General features: G+C 37.0%; 2 protein-coding genes across 4 annotated transcripts; both read left to right on the top strand.

Annotated features, from left to right (window-relative positions):
• Positions 1-2,146: 2,146 nt before the first annotated feature.
• On the top strand, positions 2,147-7,856 carry LOC147856990 (uncharacterized). Of its 3 annotated transcripts, XM_087328417.1 has the most exons (9): positions 2,147-2,291; positions 2,507-2,866; positions 3,932-4,912; positions 5,342-5,618; positions 5,819-5,869; positions 5,950-6,042; positions 6,122-6,361; positions 6,461-6,583; positions 6,669-7,856. In XM_087328417.1, the coding sequence occupies exons 3-9, from the start codon at positions 4,119-4,121 to the stop codon at positions 7,848-7,850; spliced, it is 2,760 nt and encodes a 919-aa protein (XP_087184543.1). In that variant the 5' UTR covers positions 2,147-2,291; positions 2,507-2,866; positions 3,932-4,118; the 3' UTR covers positions 7,851-7,856. The 3 variants fall into 3 exon arrangements, with proteins under 3 accessions (XP_087184543.1, XP_087184542.1, XP_087184544.1); XM_087328416.1 differs by lacking the exon at positions 2,507-2,866; XM_087328418.1 differs by lacking the exons at positions 2,147-2,291; positions 2,507-2,866 and adding an exon at positions 3,277-3,659.
• A 5,358-nt stretch (positions 7,857-13,214) lies between these two features.
• Positions 13,215-17,143, top strand: LOC147856989 (tropinone reductase homolog At5g06060-like). The gene is made up of 5 exons (XM_087328108.1): positions 13,215-13,364; positions 13,789-13,996; positions 14,406-14,622; positions 16,338-16,444; positions 16,809-17,143. The coding sequence occupies exons 1-5, from the start codon at positions 13,273-13,275 to the stop codon at positions 16,995-16,997; spliced, it is 813 nt and encodes a 270-aa protein (XP_087184234.1). The 5' UTR covers positions 13,215-13,272; the 3' UTR covers positions 16,998-17,143.
• The last annotated feature ends 399 nt before the right edge of the window (positions 17,144-17,542 follow it).

Here is a 17,542-nt window from a genome sequence, read left to right as displayed (position 1 = left end):
GAACCAAACCAATCCATAAACCGGTTTGTCCTAAACTGGCTCGTGAAACAGTTTGTGACTATCTTCCATATAAATGTATGTATCTATAACCAAAATAAAATTCATAGAATAAATAGTGTACAGTAACAAAGAAAGAAATAGCAAATGTATGTAACTATATCCAAAATGTTTCCGATTCCTAACCTAAAGTTAGACAAAGTCATGGACACCCGTGTATCTTGCTAGGTATTACCTACCATCCAATTAAAAGAGACTATAGTGGGAACACTTGTATCTTATACATAATTTATAAAGTTGCCACATGTATAGAGATTTGGTGCACTAAACCACACGTACACCACGATGAAGGAGGAGAATTAGTAATGTTCGAGGCTCAAGGCCAATGGAAGATTTAGTATCAAGAAGCTTCCTTTCATGAGCATATAAAGAAATACTATCCTTTTATTTTTACAATGTTTACTCATAGTGTTATAATATTATGATAGAATACTTGCAACATGTACTAGTGAGAGACCATTTGGACACACATATTCTACCCTTAGGTATGTTCTAGAAATGATATAGCTAAAGTAAACTGTGGTATGTACATATGGATAAACAATGTCAATCTTGTGTTCCTGCTTTAAACATGTTACTAACATTATACAGATATAAACTAATTAACCATACTATTAGCTATAAGCTACAATCAATTTACTAGTGTGGCTAGAGACATGCTCAAATTAGCTCGCCAATAAAACCATGTTCCATGTTTTGGAACTCTCACGATAACTATCTCGGTCTATTTTGCACAATATGTATGTGTGAAATTTCAACTGGTAATTATGTAGAAACACTAAATATAGCTTAAAAACATATGCATCCATTAGATAATAAATCATTCACACATCACGTGAGTTTCTAAAACTGTTTTCATGCCATTTTATTCCTTGTATTCGAAGGCCATTTGAAGTAGTCTAAGAATCCATATAATATATATCCATTAGACACTACCACCTATGCAAAGCTGGGAACAAGCCTTGATACAATTACTGGATATAGGAACCTAAGAAAGGAAATCAATATAGCAATTGTGATTAGTAATTACCTAAAGGCGTGTACTATGTAGGCTGCAAGCAGCAAGGACTCAGGAGGTCGTAGTTGTCCCTTCTCCCCCTCTCTCTCTCTCTCTCTCTCTCTTGCACATCTGTATGGAGACTCGTGAGTTGTCACTATGTGTGGAGAGAGTAGACTTTGTGAGTCTTCTGTGGTCACTCACTCTAGCCTTCTATTGTCTAACCTAATTAAATCCCATAAACGGCTTTGTTTGGCAAGGCTCAAGCCAAGCCGAGCCGTTATAAGCCGGTTTAGCCAAACGGTTTAGGCTTGAGCCGAGCCGTTGCAACTTGGCGATCCCTAAGTACAACGTGTGAGTGTGGCCCTCGGATGGGTGTTTATATATGTAATGTATGTCTAGACTCTATACATATATTATATATACATACATACATATACGTATATAGATGTATGTATGTATATCTATACATATACGTATATATATATGTATATGTATATTTTGGAGCGTGTTTGTGTGTGTGGCCATTGGGTCGGCGTAGAGAGAGGAGAGAGAAGAGCCGGCGTAGAGAGACGAGTGAGAGATGTAGACAGGTGTAGAGAGAGAGAGAAGTGCCGGCGAAGAGAGAGGAGAGAGGTTGCTGACGTGTCCGTACACGTGGGCGCCTAGGCTGTGCTGTCTTTGACGTAGAGAGAGGAGAGCGTCCCTGCTGACGTGCCTCGCGCCCATTGGTCATCCCTCCCGGCTAGAGAGAGGAGAGAGGAGAGAGGAGAGAGAGAGAGAGAGAGAGAGAGAGAGAGAGAGAGAGAAAAGGTAATTTGAAATTTGAAAGGGAAGAGAATGGGATCGAATTTTTCGTTCGATTTCTCTTCTTCTTCTTCTTCTCTCATTTTCTGTTTGTTTTCTGTGTTTTTCCTGCTACGCAAAGCAGTAAAAAAAACCAGGCGTTTTTCTTCGAGTAAATCCGCCATCGCCATCGCCATTCCTTATTCCGCTCTCATCCATTCTCGAAAAGAAGAAGAAGAAGACAAGACGAAGAAGATCGATCTGCATTCTCTTTTCATCTCCGGAAGAAGAAGAAGAAGAAGAAGAAGAAGACAAAGAAGAAGAAGAAGAAGAAGAAGAAGACGAAGAAGATCGATCTGCATTCTCTTTTCATCTCCGGAAGCTTCTCAGGAGCCGAGCCTCTCCTTGGCCCATGCCGATTCTTCTCCATCGTTCCCGCCTCCTCTAACAGGTCTGTTCTTCTGCTTTCTCTTCACCTTCCCACTCATTTAGCTTCTTAGAAGAGGAAATATGCCTCCCGAGATTCTTCTTCATCGTTCCTGTCTGGTCTCGTGTAACCGTCTTCACATATGCTCAACTTGTCTGAGAACGCCTGTTTGTCCTTTGCAGATTCTTTTCCATCGTTCCTGTTTTCTTTAACATTACGTGCATTCTCCTCGTATTCAGATGCGTTCAGCTTCCCTGAGAAAGTTATAGCGATTCTTTTTCTTCATCACTCCTGTCATCTTTCACGGACTGTGTATTCTCTTCATATTCAGATGCATTCAGCTTCTCAGATAAGCGTTTCAAACACATATTCCATAATCAATGTCTTCCCATGTCTTTCTCTCAGATCCTCCATTTAAGGTTTACAATCTCTTGGATATGGCGATTCACCATTGCTCGTTCCTGTCTACTTTAGCACTCTGTGTCTTTTCCTCACGTGAACCGTTGAACATCGCAGAGAAACTTTCTAGTACACCATTTCGATATGGCACTTATTTCTTTCTACACGAGATTCTGGGAATGGAGGCCCTTTAGTTTTCGGTTTGTATTTAACAGATTTTATCTCATCTTCTTCTGATCCTTTTAAGTGAATTTTCCAGCACAGTTTTCACAAGGTTATTCTTTCTCAGTTTCTCTGTAAGCTTTATTGGATCCTGAATTCTTCATCATTTGTGTCTATAATCGGACCTGTCCGTCATCATTTGGTTCCATAAGATGTTGCATCCCAGAGTCTGTGGATATTTGTAATCCCCTGCAGAGCTGTGCCAATTTTTCATGGTTTGAGACTTTAATAGGCTGTATGCATTATGTCTCAGTTTCTCTATTCAAGCTTTTTCCAGCTCCTGCTTCCTATGGAGATTCTTCACGGTTCATGTACGCTTTAACTGTTTGAGTCTTCCTCTCATTGGATCCAGTCCTTGAAAATGTATTCACAACATTCACAACATCCTGGGTATGGTGTTGAATTTGTATTGTTCTGTGTCCTGTGCAGGGTGTCTTATCCAACTTGGATTCATTTTTGTTTGATTAAAGGAACTTTCAATATGTCTTCAACAAAGTCATTCTTTTTCTACTACCTATCTCTATTTCTCTTGAGATTGGCTAGGGACAATCTTATCTGTATGTTGGCTATGGACAATCTACTTCTTTAATGGGATTTCTCTGCTTAATTCATTAGCACAGCCCCCAAAAGCAACTTTTTTCTTCTGTGCATTTCTCAATTTCTCATGAGATTGGCAAACACCTAGGTATGTGATATCTCTTACAGGAAGTTTCCTGTTGACAGGATCATTTTCTTCTCAAAAGAGCTTTTAAACTTCAAATCTTCCATCAGGTAGTTCTGTGTCTCTGACTTTTTTACGCTGGATAAAAGATTCACGTTGGTATTAATGGAAAGATGCCTAAAGGCCACAGATAACTCATACAGGAATACATAACCATCACACCCTCATCAACTAACATAGATGCTATTCTTCTTTTCTCTTGCCTTTTAAGTATTAAATTTTCTTTTCTTGTTTCACATCAGATTATGGTTGTAAAATTGGTCTCTCATAGGTTGTTTTGCATATGTTTATTGCATTTCTCAAAATCTTCTTTCTTTTTCAGCTTGTATTCTACTGCGCATAAGAAAGGGATTGTTTTTTTATCTTCTCGGTACATTGATCGGCTGGAGGACTTCAAAGCAATTATTTTTGCTGGATGAACATTTTATGCAATGCTCGCGGCAGTAATTCTTCGTCTTCTTTTGTTGAACATTTATGTATGGTCACACCATTTGCAAAGTTTCTAGAGCATGCCTATACCCACTCAGTCTAAGACAATCAATTACATCAGCTTTGCGAGGAAAGACGCTTCAGAAAAAGGCGTGGATGTTTTAAATGTGGAGAATGGAAGTGATGGTTTTCAATCCTCGGTTCAAATTGAAAATCTCAGGTCATCATCTAAAAGTAAACCATCAATCGGGGGGGTGCCTAAGCAATTAACAAGCCTTAATAGAAGCGATAATTTGAGCACAAATGTTTCTCTAAAGCAGAACGTGAGCCATGAAAGCATTGACCTTGTTAATGGGTCAGTCCAGAGTCAAGAAATCCTTGCTGATATTCGGAAAAAACTTGTTTTTCTGGATGAAAAGAAAGAAAAGGAAGCATCAAATGTATGCACAACTTTAAATAGAGACTCTTTCCTTCGAGGTTCAAGAAAACCATATGCTAGCCCCCAAATAGTTGGCAGTGAAATCAGTCCTGGTTGCAGACGAATATATAAACCATGGAATTCTAGTGATGATTATGATGTCTCAAACTACAAGCCCCTCCATAGGAAACTTAATGTAGATCCATTGCGAGAGAATCATCAAGCTCACCAAGCAGACCGAATTAGTGTGTATGTGAGGGTCAGGCCTATGTCAAACAAAGAAAAGGAAAAAGGTGCTCGCTGTTGTGTGAAAGTGATGAACAAGACAGAGATTTATCTAACAGAGACAAGTCTAGATCCCAATTGTTTGCGTCTTAAGAAGTTGAAGGGAAGATATTTTGTCTTCGATGGAGCTTTCCCTGATGATACATGCCAGGAGGAAGTTTATTGTTTCAGGTTGGCTCTTGCTTGGTTCTCTGGATTGTGTTATTTCAAAAATATAATAGTTTACTCTCATAAAATTTTGGAAAAAAGTCTGAAATGCTCGAGTTTTTCTTTTATTTTCCCCACTGCCCCTGGTCAATCCCTTGAAAGAACATTTACATGTTCTCTCTGAGAAATTATATAGTTAAATTACTCCCTTTTCTCAGTTATATGGCTATTTGTGCAAATGGTATTTTCAGTTCATTGTCTTTCTCTTAACTACACGACCATTTGAGCAAATTATATCCTCAATTCATCCCCTTTTTTTCTCTTTTGGGGTCGACCAAGGAAAGTTTGGGGAAATAATGAAAACTCAGACGCATATGGAAAATAAGAAAGGCTCAGATATTTCAGAGCTTCTCTCTAAATTTAATGGTCAATGATTTCTCTGTTGCATAACAGTTCTGCACACCTAGTGGAAGGGGTTTTGGAGGGCAGGAATTCATCTGTGATATGTTATGGAGCAACTGGAGCGGGGAAAACCTTTACAATGCTAGGAACTCTCTCTGAACCCGGAGTAATGGTTCTTGCTCTCAAAGATCTTTTTTCAAAATTAAAGCAACGGAGCAGAGAAGGTAATCATTCTGTACGCTTGTCTTACTTGGAGGTCTATAATGAGGCAGTTAAGGACTTGCTTTCACCTGGCGGTGCATTGGTTCTTCGAGAGGATGCAAGACAGGTAAGAGAATTTATAACAATTTTTATGTAGTCTTGGCTTATAAATGTTATACCTATGTGTCAATTATCTTTAATGTCTGAGAGATCCAGAATTTTATATCTATTGCTCAATTGTTTTTTGTTAATCTTCATACTTTATGGCTTTTGATTTATCGAGGTAATATGTGTTTCTTATATATATGTGGCTGAATTTATGTCTAGGGGATTGTAGCAGCTGGAATCACCGAACATAAAGCCTGTTCTGCAGATGAGGTTCAAATGTTTACCTCAAGAGTTGCATTACTGTTTAAAAGAGATGGAATTTCCTTAATGTTTTCATGAATATGCTGCAGGTAATAATCCTGCTTCAGCGAGGCAACCAAAATAGGACAACAGAACCTACCCGTCTGAATGAAACCTCTTCTCGATCCCATGCCATTTTACAGGTACTTCTATAGGGAACTATACATCATATGGTAAATTTGACACTTTTTTGGCCATTATTCTAAGCATTGTATGTGATAGGTGATTGTTGAATACAACACTGATAGTGGATCAGTAGTTGTGAATCGCACAGGAAAGCTCTCTCTCATTGATCTGGCTGGTTCTGAAAGGGCTATAGCAACCGATCAACGCACGCTGAGGTCCCTCGAAGGAGCCAACATCAATCGTTCGCTTTTGGCTTTAAGCAGCTGTATTAATGCCCTTGTAGAAGGAAAGAAGCACATACCTTTCAGGAATTCTAAGCTAACACAACTCTTGAAGGTCAAGAGTTTAATGCTAACCAATATAATGAAAAATGTCTGTGTGTTGTTATAATTCAAAAGCTATGTTGTCTGAAAGCTTTACCTTTTCTGTTACTAGGATTCACTTGGTGGTTCCTCTCAAACAGCTATGATTGCTAACATTAGCCCTAGCAACCTATCTTTTGGTGAAACTCAGAACACCTTGTATTGGGCTGATCGAGCTAAGGAGATTCGAACCAAGGTTAGCTCAATAAACCTGTAAATTGCATCTTCTCTATAAAGATTGGTTAATAGTTTTCAGGCTTATATTTTTGCTACTTCTCTAGGTATGTTTGACTAAAGAAGTGGTCCAGGTTCCTGAGTCAGAAAATGAGCATCTAAAGATGTTGCTAGAAGTGCAAAAAGAAAACGAGCAACTCAAAATGCAAGTTGCTCTGCTGCAACAAAAGCTACTTGCGTTTGAAAATAATGCAATCACTTCAGCCCCATCAGCTAGCATAGAAGAGCAGTCAATAGGTCCAGTTGGCAACATGGCAATAATAGTGCCAGAGAAACTTATTCAGAAGGAGAACTTGATTGGCAATGCTGAAGTAACATTGCAAGAAAGACTGATTCAGAGAGAGAACATGGTTGGCAATGCTGAAGTAGCATTGCAAGAAAGACTAATTCAGAAAGAGAACATGGTTGGCAATACTGAAGTAACATTGCAAGAAAGACTGATTCATAGAGAGAACATGCTTGGCAATGCTGAAGTTACATTGCAAGAAAGACTGATTCAGAAAGAGAACATGGTTGGCAATGCTGAAGTTACATTGCAAGAAAGACTGATTCAGAAAGAGAACATGGCTGGCTATGCTACACTATCATTGCAAGAAAAATCAATCCGGAAAGAAAATATAGCTGGCAATGCTGGAGAACTATTGCAAGGAAACCCAATTGAGAAACAGAATGTGATTGGCATTGCCATAACAACATTGCAAGCAATACCAATGGAGAAAGAGAACATCGAGGGATCTTATATAAGTGATTCCCTCCAGGAACATGTTCTCTCAACTGATTTTTCAGAAGATATAGAGAGTGAGAAAACATTGGAGAACACGCTCTTTAAGGACGCTAGTGTCAACACGTATTTGTATATTAATTCACTGTTTACAGATCCAAAAGAAGGGAGGTGTATGGATTTTCTGTTAAGGAACCAACTGACCTCTTCCTCTACAAAGAGCCAGACCTTTAAGAGAACCCCATGGACTTCCAATAGTCCTTCCTTTGACTTTCACAGGATACCCAGAGGTTATTTTTGTAAAAAATGGATTTTCCAGGATATAACTAACACAAACCGTTCTTACTCTGAATGCACTCGTCAAGATACCAGAAGTAATTCTGCAGATGAGATCCCATGTATGCTTTTACAAGTAAGCTTGATTCTCTTCTCTTCCCATGCTAACCCATTCAAAAGATTAGTGAGTTGTTTTGATTACATTTTACAAAAGAGGTTTACAGGTGGTTAATTTTTTGCAAGTTTGTGTTTTTCGTTTTCTTTTTTTCTTTTGGACATGTCATACGTTCTCACATGCATTCAATTTCTCCGCCCTATATTTATTTGTTTCATAATAGTATTGGAAATTCTGTATTCCTGGCTGTTTTCCTCTGGGGTGACAATGACCTTATTGAAACCATGTTCCTAACTGTCACAAATGATGAAATGAATCTTCAAGTAGAGATGAGATTATAAAATGTGAATAAGAGGAGGTTTCGGACTCTGATGATGGTGACCGACGTGAATTCCCGTCTCAAGTAAGGTGGAGTAATATTTGTATCTTAAGGATCAGTTTAGAGTAATGAATTGAGGGAGATATTGGTTGTAAACATTCTTGTTATACTATGATATGGATAATGAGACTCAATAACTGAATGCCTAGCTCGAACTGAATTGTAGCAATGTAGGGATTTGGAGGTTCACTTTTAGAGTTCATTGTATAATATGAGAAGAAAATAAGACATCATGTGCCGAGTGTATGTGATGGCGTTGTGTAATTTACATGACACTATCAGAAATTCAAAGTTGGATGGTGAACTCCTTTCTTGGTGTTATCTTGTTTGAATCTAGTTTTTAAGGCCTAGTTCATGTAATGAAGCAAGATACCAAAATTGACCCTTGCTTCATTGAAATGAGATATCTTTTACATGATATTACCAGAAATTAAACATTGGATAAGATAAACTCAGATCTTGGTCTTATCTCTTTCGAATCTAGTTTTGTAGGCCTAGTTCACTTAATGGAGCAAGACTTTCAGTACACTCTAATTTTGTTAACAAACCTTTGTTGTAGGGGATATGGATGTGTACACATTCTCACACTACAAATGATGGACTTTTTATATCCAATATGATCAATGAGATTGAAAGTTGCAAACTTGAATGTACTCAAAGGTAGACCATTGAATGAAAGTGAATTATTCATTATCTTAAACTTAACAAACGGAAAGTATGTATTTCAACGAGTCTCCTTGCACGTGCCCCATGGGCCATGCCTTTCCTCACATTAAATGGATTGTGCACGTCACATGGCAAAACCAAAAACAATAGTGAAATGGAAAAAGAGTGAGAAGAAAAGGAAAATAAGGAGAAAATGATTTTTATTATTAATAAAGGTGAGATTTACAAGGATGCATTGAAGATTGGCTTTGAATTGAGGTATTTCAAACAATGCAATGCGTCCTCTATATGTAGAGCATTGTCGTTTTATTTGTAATCATTATTTGCCCTTCCATCCTTTGATATGGGGCCACAATATATCAATTAGGACTTGTTAGGGGAGATATGGGGTTAGAAAATGATATTGTAGAAAAGAGACAAAAGTTGATTAGGCCTTTATATATATATATATAATTCCAAAAAAATATGCTAACCATTAGTTAGGAAGAAATATAGGAGGTATCATATGTATAAGGGCCATGCCTCATATAGAGCTCTGTGGCGTCAATTACCTCTAAAAATGTGAAGCTTAGAGGGATCCTTCTATAGTCTAGGGATGGTGGGGGATTGTCACATGGGGGGAGTCCTTGGTGGGAAGAGCCATTTCGGCGGGAGATAGCACCATTGTATATTGCCGCCTTGCAATCGTAGCATTGATGTTCCACTCCATTTCAAAATGAAGGCTTCTTGTGCCTTGGTTGCTGAGTCCGTTTTGACTTGAATATCTTCTATGAACCACGAAGGAAGGCGATAAGGTGATCCCAAATCCCCATGATTACCTCTATTGGCAAGATCGGCTTCCCTTGGAAGATCTTGCATGGTCCACAATGACTTCAACTATGTTGACTTTGTTTGTGACTAGGATGGAGAATCGGTCGTCCTAATAGTTCCTCGCTCCAATTACGTAAAGGGCCCCGATTCGTTGAATTGGGCAAACCATGATTCTTGGTTGGTCGTGAACCATTGGGCTGCCACCCATGAGGCCTCTCCATAACTTTTGTTGTGAGCTAGTATTCATAAACTTTGCTTCCATATTTCCTGTGTGTGTACTCAAGACCACAAGATTAGGTCTTAATATTGTAAACAGTTCAAGTTACAAGAATCGTGCAAACCTCATAAAGATAAGCATATTTTATGTTTTAGTACTCCTTTTACGTTTTATCTAAAAGTACCACTTATACATTTAAACTAAAATAGTAAATCCATCACATTTTTAAATTCATCTTAAAACAATCAATTCTTGAATAAATATTGTGGAGTAGGCTTAGCTCAAGCAAGAAACACCAATGTGAAAAGTTAAAACCAACAAAGTAAATCCATCACATTTTAAAATTCATTTTAAAAACAAACAATTCTTAAATAAATATTTTGAAGTAGGCTTAGCTCAACCAAGAAACACCAAAGTGATCAAGAAACTAAGTAGACTAAATAATAATAGGGAAAAGTACCAGGGAAGTTTGTCTATTTACCAGAATGCCCCTAGAAGTTCCAAATTGACCAAAGTACCCCTATGTCCAAAAAAATACACTTTATAAAGTAATTATACACTCAAATCTACAAGCCTTATTTACTAGAGTACCCTTAAACCTAAACTTATTTACCATGATGCCACTATATACCTATTTTGACCAATTTATACCACTTTTATTTTTCAAATACATCATAAATCAAACTAAATTATCAAAATTATGCTATATATCAAAAATTTCAATTGAAAGGTCACCTTAAAATCCAATTATATGAATTTACACCGAGTTATACTGGCTTAATCCCATAAAACCAAAATTTGTGATTGAAGTGACCAAAACTTAATCTTAAAACCAAAACATTTGATCGCCCACCAAATTTTACCATTGGGATGCCATTTTGAAGCCAAAATCCATGAATTTGCGGATTCACAAACAATTTGCAGCCAAAATGTTAAACCAAATCTCACGGAAAACTTTGCTACCAAAATGTCATTTTAAACGAAATCTCACATAACACTTTGCTATTAAAATGCCATCTTAAACCAAATTTCATGATTTTACACTAAATTTTGTTAGCAAAATGCAATCACAACTAAATCTCCTCAATTTCAAAAATACTTGCAAACCAAAATTAATTATCGAAATGTAATAATTACATGTTAATTTTGATCTGTCTACAAAAAGTGTAATTCCAAAAATATTCACAAAATCAAACATATCTATCGACTCAACAAAATATCTAATAATGCACAAGGTAACCCCATATTCTGATGATGAAGACGATTGATGAACCTAATGAACAAGAAAGAAAAGAAAGACTACATTAAGGACCCAAAGAATCGCTTACATAAAGAAATTTGTGTTTGAAGGGTATTCTAGTAAATAGGGCTTGTAGATTTGAGTGTATAATTGCTTTATAAAGTGTATTTTTTTGGACATAGGGGTAGTTTGGTAAATTTGGAACTTCCAGGGGTATCCTGGTACTTTTCCCATAATATAACCACGAATAATTTAAGAAGGACCATTGTGTTAGAAGAAAGGAGTTAGTTCCATTATGTGTATTTCACATTGGCGGAGACAACAGTAAGCAATCCAAATATGGACAACTCAATAATCTTGACAACCATCTATGCTACCTCCCATTTTCCGGCACAACATTTGCTACAATTCCTACAAAGATGCATTCACCAAACAATGAAGAGACATTCACACAAATGTAAGGTAAAAATGGGAAATCCTGAATTGTGGTCAATGCATGAACCCAATTCATCATTGATGAGGGGTTGATGATGGATCACATGTGGTACAAATTGGTGGCCATTGACCAATGTCTCAATTATATTCATAGCCATCGTTAGGGTTGCAAACAAGCCACTTGGTTTCAAACACAATCATGATTGATTGGACATGCTTGAAGGGATAAGTAGCACATAGATTGGATAGGCCTTATTACCTTGTCACATATAGATAATGTCATTTTCATAAGTCCATTACTAATTGTTTGATGCGAAAATCCTTCTCGTTGAAACGATGAGATTAAATCCTCCGTTTGTTGATCAGAAGAGGTGGAGGGCTTAGTCAATAGTGAAATGCCTCCTTGACTATATTGTGACATATTGGCAACACAATTATGACAATTGTTTGGTTGGTCATTCTTTGACCATGTGAGGGCCTTGACAATTAAAACACTTTATTTTGGGATGTCGTTGTGAGTCCCCTTGCCTTGTGGATGACCCTCTTTGCTCACTTCCTAGTGTTAGACAAGGATGTGTTCCCTATTCACTTCTCAGAAGTGTGAGAAAACCTTATCATCTTCCACATTCGCATGAGCATTTGGGAAATGTTTGTGGCCTATGGGTAAGTCATATTCTAGCTAGCTAAGCAAATTCCTACTTGTGGATGTGCAGGTTTTCAGGACAAAATGACTAGTGTAAGTAGAAAATTTAGATAAGTTGGTAATCTAGGGGTTCTTATCCAAACCTCCCATTGGATACCCTTCGCTAATGAACCCGTTAATGAACCTACTCCTTAATTTGTCATCAAACATTTAATTGTTGTTAGGCTCAAAATGATAGGTTTTTGGTATGTAATATATAGTCTTGTAATGTTTCCTTTACCTCCTTCTATACTCATCCTCTATCTCTATGTGACAAAATCTACATATCATTTCCTCTCTAGGGACTCTATTAGTATAACCATTCTCAATCTCAAGTTGGTGAAAAGATATCCTAAGTTGTCCAATGGCACCCCTTACTGCATTTGATGAGAATGTATCTAGATATTTTGGTCGTGTAATAAAACCTAACTTAGAGAACTTGCATGAAGTGTTCCTTATAATACAACATTTTAGATGGTAGTGGCTCTCGTGGGGTGATCCATTTATATCGAGTGTAAATTTATCGTATTCCTTGGTGTAAGAAGAAGAAGAAGAAGAAGAAGAAGAAATAAGGAAGAAGAAGAACGAGAAGGAGAAGGAGCTGCAGCAGACGTTTCAATTCTGAGGTGTTTTTCGTCTTCAGGTTGGTTTGTCAGACTCTGCGGAAACCAAACCATCTGAAACTGCTGTTTAAGATCAAAGGATTCTGTTTGATTGTTTTGTTTTTAAATAAGCAGCAGCTTCCCCAGTCCCAATTCCCTTGGCAATTGATTCTGTAGAATTGTATACAGTATTTGAATGTGTGCTTATTCTCTCGTCCCAAGACCTTGCTGGCTGTTAGCTTGGCGGTTTGCATTTAACTCTGCGCAGAATCGATAGAGCTTGAGCTCGATCCATGCGCTTGGCCTCACCCCATACATTGTATTTCGGTCTCCCTTGAATGTTTGAAATGTCTCTCCCCTCCTTTCTTCTGGTTTCTTCGCATTAAAATGTATTTGTCATCATCGTGTTTTGAGCTTTGTGGACAAAATGTCTCCTCTTCGCTTTATGTGTTTCCATTGTATATCTCTTTAATTTTTCTCTCGCTCTCTTCAGGATATTTGAACAGACATGTCCTCTCCACAAGATTCCTCTTCTTTCTCTGCCAGATGGTCTCTAGCAGGTCAGACTGCCCTTGTCACTGGAGGAACACGTGGTATTGGGTAAGATTCCGTTTTCGCTTTCTCCAAGCATACCATCTTAAATATCTAAGTAATATTGTCTGCTGTATGCTAGCATCCGATGATCATTTTAATCATTCAGGCTAAATATTTGTATCCTAATGTCAGGTTAAGTTTCAAAATTTGGCAAACTTTAGAGAGAATATATAGGTCACTTCATTTGAAGGCAGAAATTGTGTCCTTTGTTTTTGCAAAATTTTGAAAATTTGATGAATAAAAATTTAGTTAATATTTGATACATACTTTTAGCTAATATTTGATGCATACCAGAAAGTTTTTCTCTGTTGTTAAGCCTCATTTGAAGGGGTAATGAAAAATAGATTGTAGAGCTTCTGTTTTTGAGACCCTAAATTGGGTCTCAAATGTAACCACATGTTTAATTGATGTAGAATCTTCTTTATCTCAGGAGAGCCATTGTGGAGGAGTTATGTAGGCTTGGAGCGCATGTATACACATGTGCTCGTTCTGAAGACGATTTGAATAGGTGCCTAAGAGAGTGGGAAGGTGAAGGATTCTCCGTCAAAGGCTCAACTTGTGATGTCTCTCATCGAGAAGAGAGAGTAGCTTTGTTTCAACGTGTGTCCTCATGCTTTGATGGAAAACTCAATATCTTGGCAAGTTCCTTTCTTGGATGTAGCATTTTTTTTTCTCTTTGTTATAAGTACTACAATGAAGTTTGCAAGGCCCCTGTAACCTGATGGCCCTTGCTTTGAAAGTAATGTTCGAATGAAAGAGACAGGAATTAATAATTGCTTATGTGTAATGTGCATTTGATTGTTCTTGGTTTTAGTTTGTTATGATTTTCAAATAAGTTTGCTGCTAGATGTCATCTAGAAATTGGTATATAAAGATAACCGTGAAGCATCGTGTCTACTTTTTTTTGTTACCCATGTTTCTTGTGATTTTCGGACTTTCCTCGCATGTTGCTTACTAGAAATTGAACAACAAAGCTAACTAGGAAGTATTTACTATATAGCAGCAGCTTTCATGTGTCTTTGTTGGTTTTTGCCCCCTTGGCTTCAGGTGAATAATGCTGGCACGAACTTCAGGAAGCGGACGGTAGACTATACATCTGAAGAATTCACACACATTATGTCAACAAATTTTGAGTCAGCCTATCACAATACACAACTAGCACATCCTCTTCTTAAAGCCTCTGGGAAGGGAAATGTGATTTTTATTTCATCTGTAGCTGGTGTTGTTGCAATTCATTCTGGAACTCCATATGCTGCATCCAAAGGTACATTTCCATGAATTCCTTTTTTCTTTTGCCAGGCATGCATAACAACAGCTTAGGATAGTGGTAAAACCTTGAGTTGAAGCTTGGAAAATTAATTTGAATATGCGAGCATTGATATTATATGCACTATGTATTATAGTCGTTAAGAAAGATTTACAATGCTCTCTTATATGCACTATGTATTATAGTCGTTAAGAAAGATTTACAGTGCTCTCTCTATTTGTCTATCTAGTATCATACACACGTGTGTGTGTTTGTGGTTTGTAAATATATAAATTATTAAGTATGCATGTATATGTGTGTGTATCTACTATATGCACATACCACGTGTTTATATACCATTCTATATGTTATATGTATGTATTTTTAGATATATATTAAAAATTTATATATGTACATACACATATATTGTGTGAAATGTATTTCATTTTGAAGGAAGAAGCATTCACAGACACAAACATATAAAAGGCATTTCTGTATCTTTTGATTGCGTGAAGTGTGTTTGATTGGGTGGAAACTCTGAACTGTTTCACCTTCCAATTGAAATCCCATGATGAAATGTGATTTTTAGATATATATTAAAAATTTATATATGTACATACACATATATTGTGTGAAATGTATTTCATTTTGAAGGAAGAAGCATTCACAGACACAAACATATAAAAGGCATTTCTGTATCTTTTGATTGCGTGAAGTGTGTTTGATTGGGTGGAAACTCTGAACTGTTTCACCTTCCAATTGAAATCCCATGATGAAATGTGATGCTGCAAAAGCAAAAAGGAATATATTTATAAGAGTTTTTCCAGCAATATTGTGCTTTCCTTTCTGCAATTTCAGCTTGAAAACACAGCTGAAAGGGAAATTGTGCATTATCAACCATGAGCTCATAAAATAATGAAAATCCTTATTCCCTCTCAAGGTTTGACGAGATTTCTCTTTCCCAACTATTGTACACACATTTTTTCTGCATGCAAACATTTGTTGTTTTGAAACTTAGCTTGAATGGAAGAATTAGTTGAATCTACTGGGGTCTTGACCATCAAATTTGAAAAGAGATCTTACTTAAAATTTGAAAAGCTTATGGGTTGCAAGCTCATCATTTAAATATGTTGCATAAACTCATCAAATCCCATCAAGATTAAGGAACATTATCAAATTAAAATCTGAAATGATGCTAAGTTCTTGTCTCGCATACCATAGAAATTAGAGTAAAGAGGAAATGATTTAATATATAACTAGGAAGTTCTACTTCTTACCCAACAAAGGGAGGATTTGATTGGTCAATTCTCCTTAGTACTGTTTGTCAAAATCTACATTTTAAGAGATTTGTTAAAAGTATATTAAAGCATGGAAACTTGTGTGGGATGTTATTAGAATGGAAAAACTCTGAAATACTACTTGAGAGTTTTTCTTAATTCCCCAAATGCCTCTTCTGAACTCCAAAAGAGAAGAAAAGTGGATGAAATGACCGTATAATTGCTAAAGTAGTACATACAATTTTGCTTGAGCAGGGTTGACCAAGGGCATTTCTGGAAATAATGCAAACTGAGGTGCATTTGGGGAAATAAATGAAATCTAAGGGGTGTGTAAGGGTTCTTCTTCCTCAATAAAGCTACTAAAGTGTGCAGTGAGACATGATTCCAGCTTATGAATATGCAAGTGTCCTGAATTTGGTGCTTTTTTATCACACAGTTTTATGCGATTTTGTGCAGGTGCAATGAATCAGGTTACAAAAAATCTTGCTTGCGAGTGGGCCAAGGATGGGATTAGAGTGAATACAGTAGCCCCGTGGTATATCAAAACAGAACTTGCTAATCAGGTTTTTTCTCTATCAAAAACACATAACTTTTAAAGATGTTTTAATGTACAATACTCTAGCCCCTTATTGGCGAAACAGTGCTAGCAAATTCCTAAACTTTCTTTCAAATTGAGTGATCTGTTCGAAAAGTGATGGTAAACAAAATATCTGAATGTTTCTAAAAATGTTGAAAAACTAGCTGTTAGTGGAAGCATTTGTACTACTTTCTTCTTTTCAATGCCATTAGGTGGTAATGGTAATGATTTCAACCATTTAATGATTTGGTACCTTTCTCTCGCTGCATATGGATTTCTTTCCTTCCTTCTTACCAATCCTTAGGATGAGCATATGCATAACTTCATTTCACCCGATTTCCTTCGCACAGGTATTGAAAGGCGAGGATTTGATGAGGCAAATTATAAGTCGAACACCTCTACGGCGTGTCGGAGAGCCGTTTGAGGTTGCCTCCATTGCAGCATTCTTGTGCTTGCCAAGTGCAGGATATGTGACTGGTCAAATCATCACTATCGATGGGGGAATGTCAGTTAATGGTTTTTTCCCGACAGATTTATGACTTAGGAGGACATTATCAGTACAGATGTGCTACATCATCACGACTATCTATGTCAAATTGTTGGTCTATTTCATGGGCTATATCTGCCAATAGAAATAGAACATTACAGATGTGATAGATCAATCGGTATGTTCACCATTATTAAAGGAAATATGTATATTCATGCCATTTTCAACTGATGTATACTGTAATTATCTTTGAAGTGAGAAAATCAAATTCTGAACATATGCATGTCACTTATGGTTGATGATATGCGTCAGCAAAATAATAAAAATGTTGTTTAATTAAGATGTTTTGCAATACCTGAGATGTCATATTCTGTTTTACATGCACACCTATCTGGATTCAAAATCTCGCTAATTTTGTTGATGCTTGTGTGGAATGTAGGCCTGTTGACTGCATTACCTGTTGGTCTTGTTGGGCTACCGTTACCAATGGAGCTACATTTTTATTTGATTGGTGTCTCTATGGTTTTATTAAATATGTTAGGTTGTTATACCGTATACGACACTTCTCAGATGCAATCACTTACAATACTAAAGGAA

This window comes from Azolla caroliniana, unplaced genomic scaffold (genome assembly GCF_043228905.1).
Source record: "Azolla caroliniana isolate FFs.n. ecotype wild unplaced genomic scaffold, voAzoCaro1.0.p SCAF_12, whole genome shotgun sequence".
NCBI lineage: Eukaryota > Viridiplantae > Streptophyta > Polypodiopsida > Salviniales > Salviniaceae > Azolla > Azolla caroliniana.
Note: the sequence above shows the minus strand (reverse complement) of the source record. Positions and strands in the feature narration are given on the sequence as shown.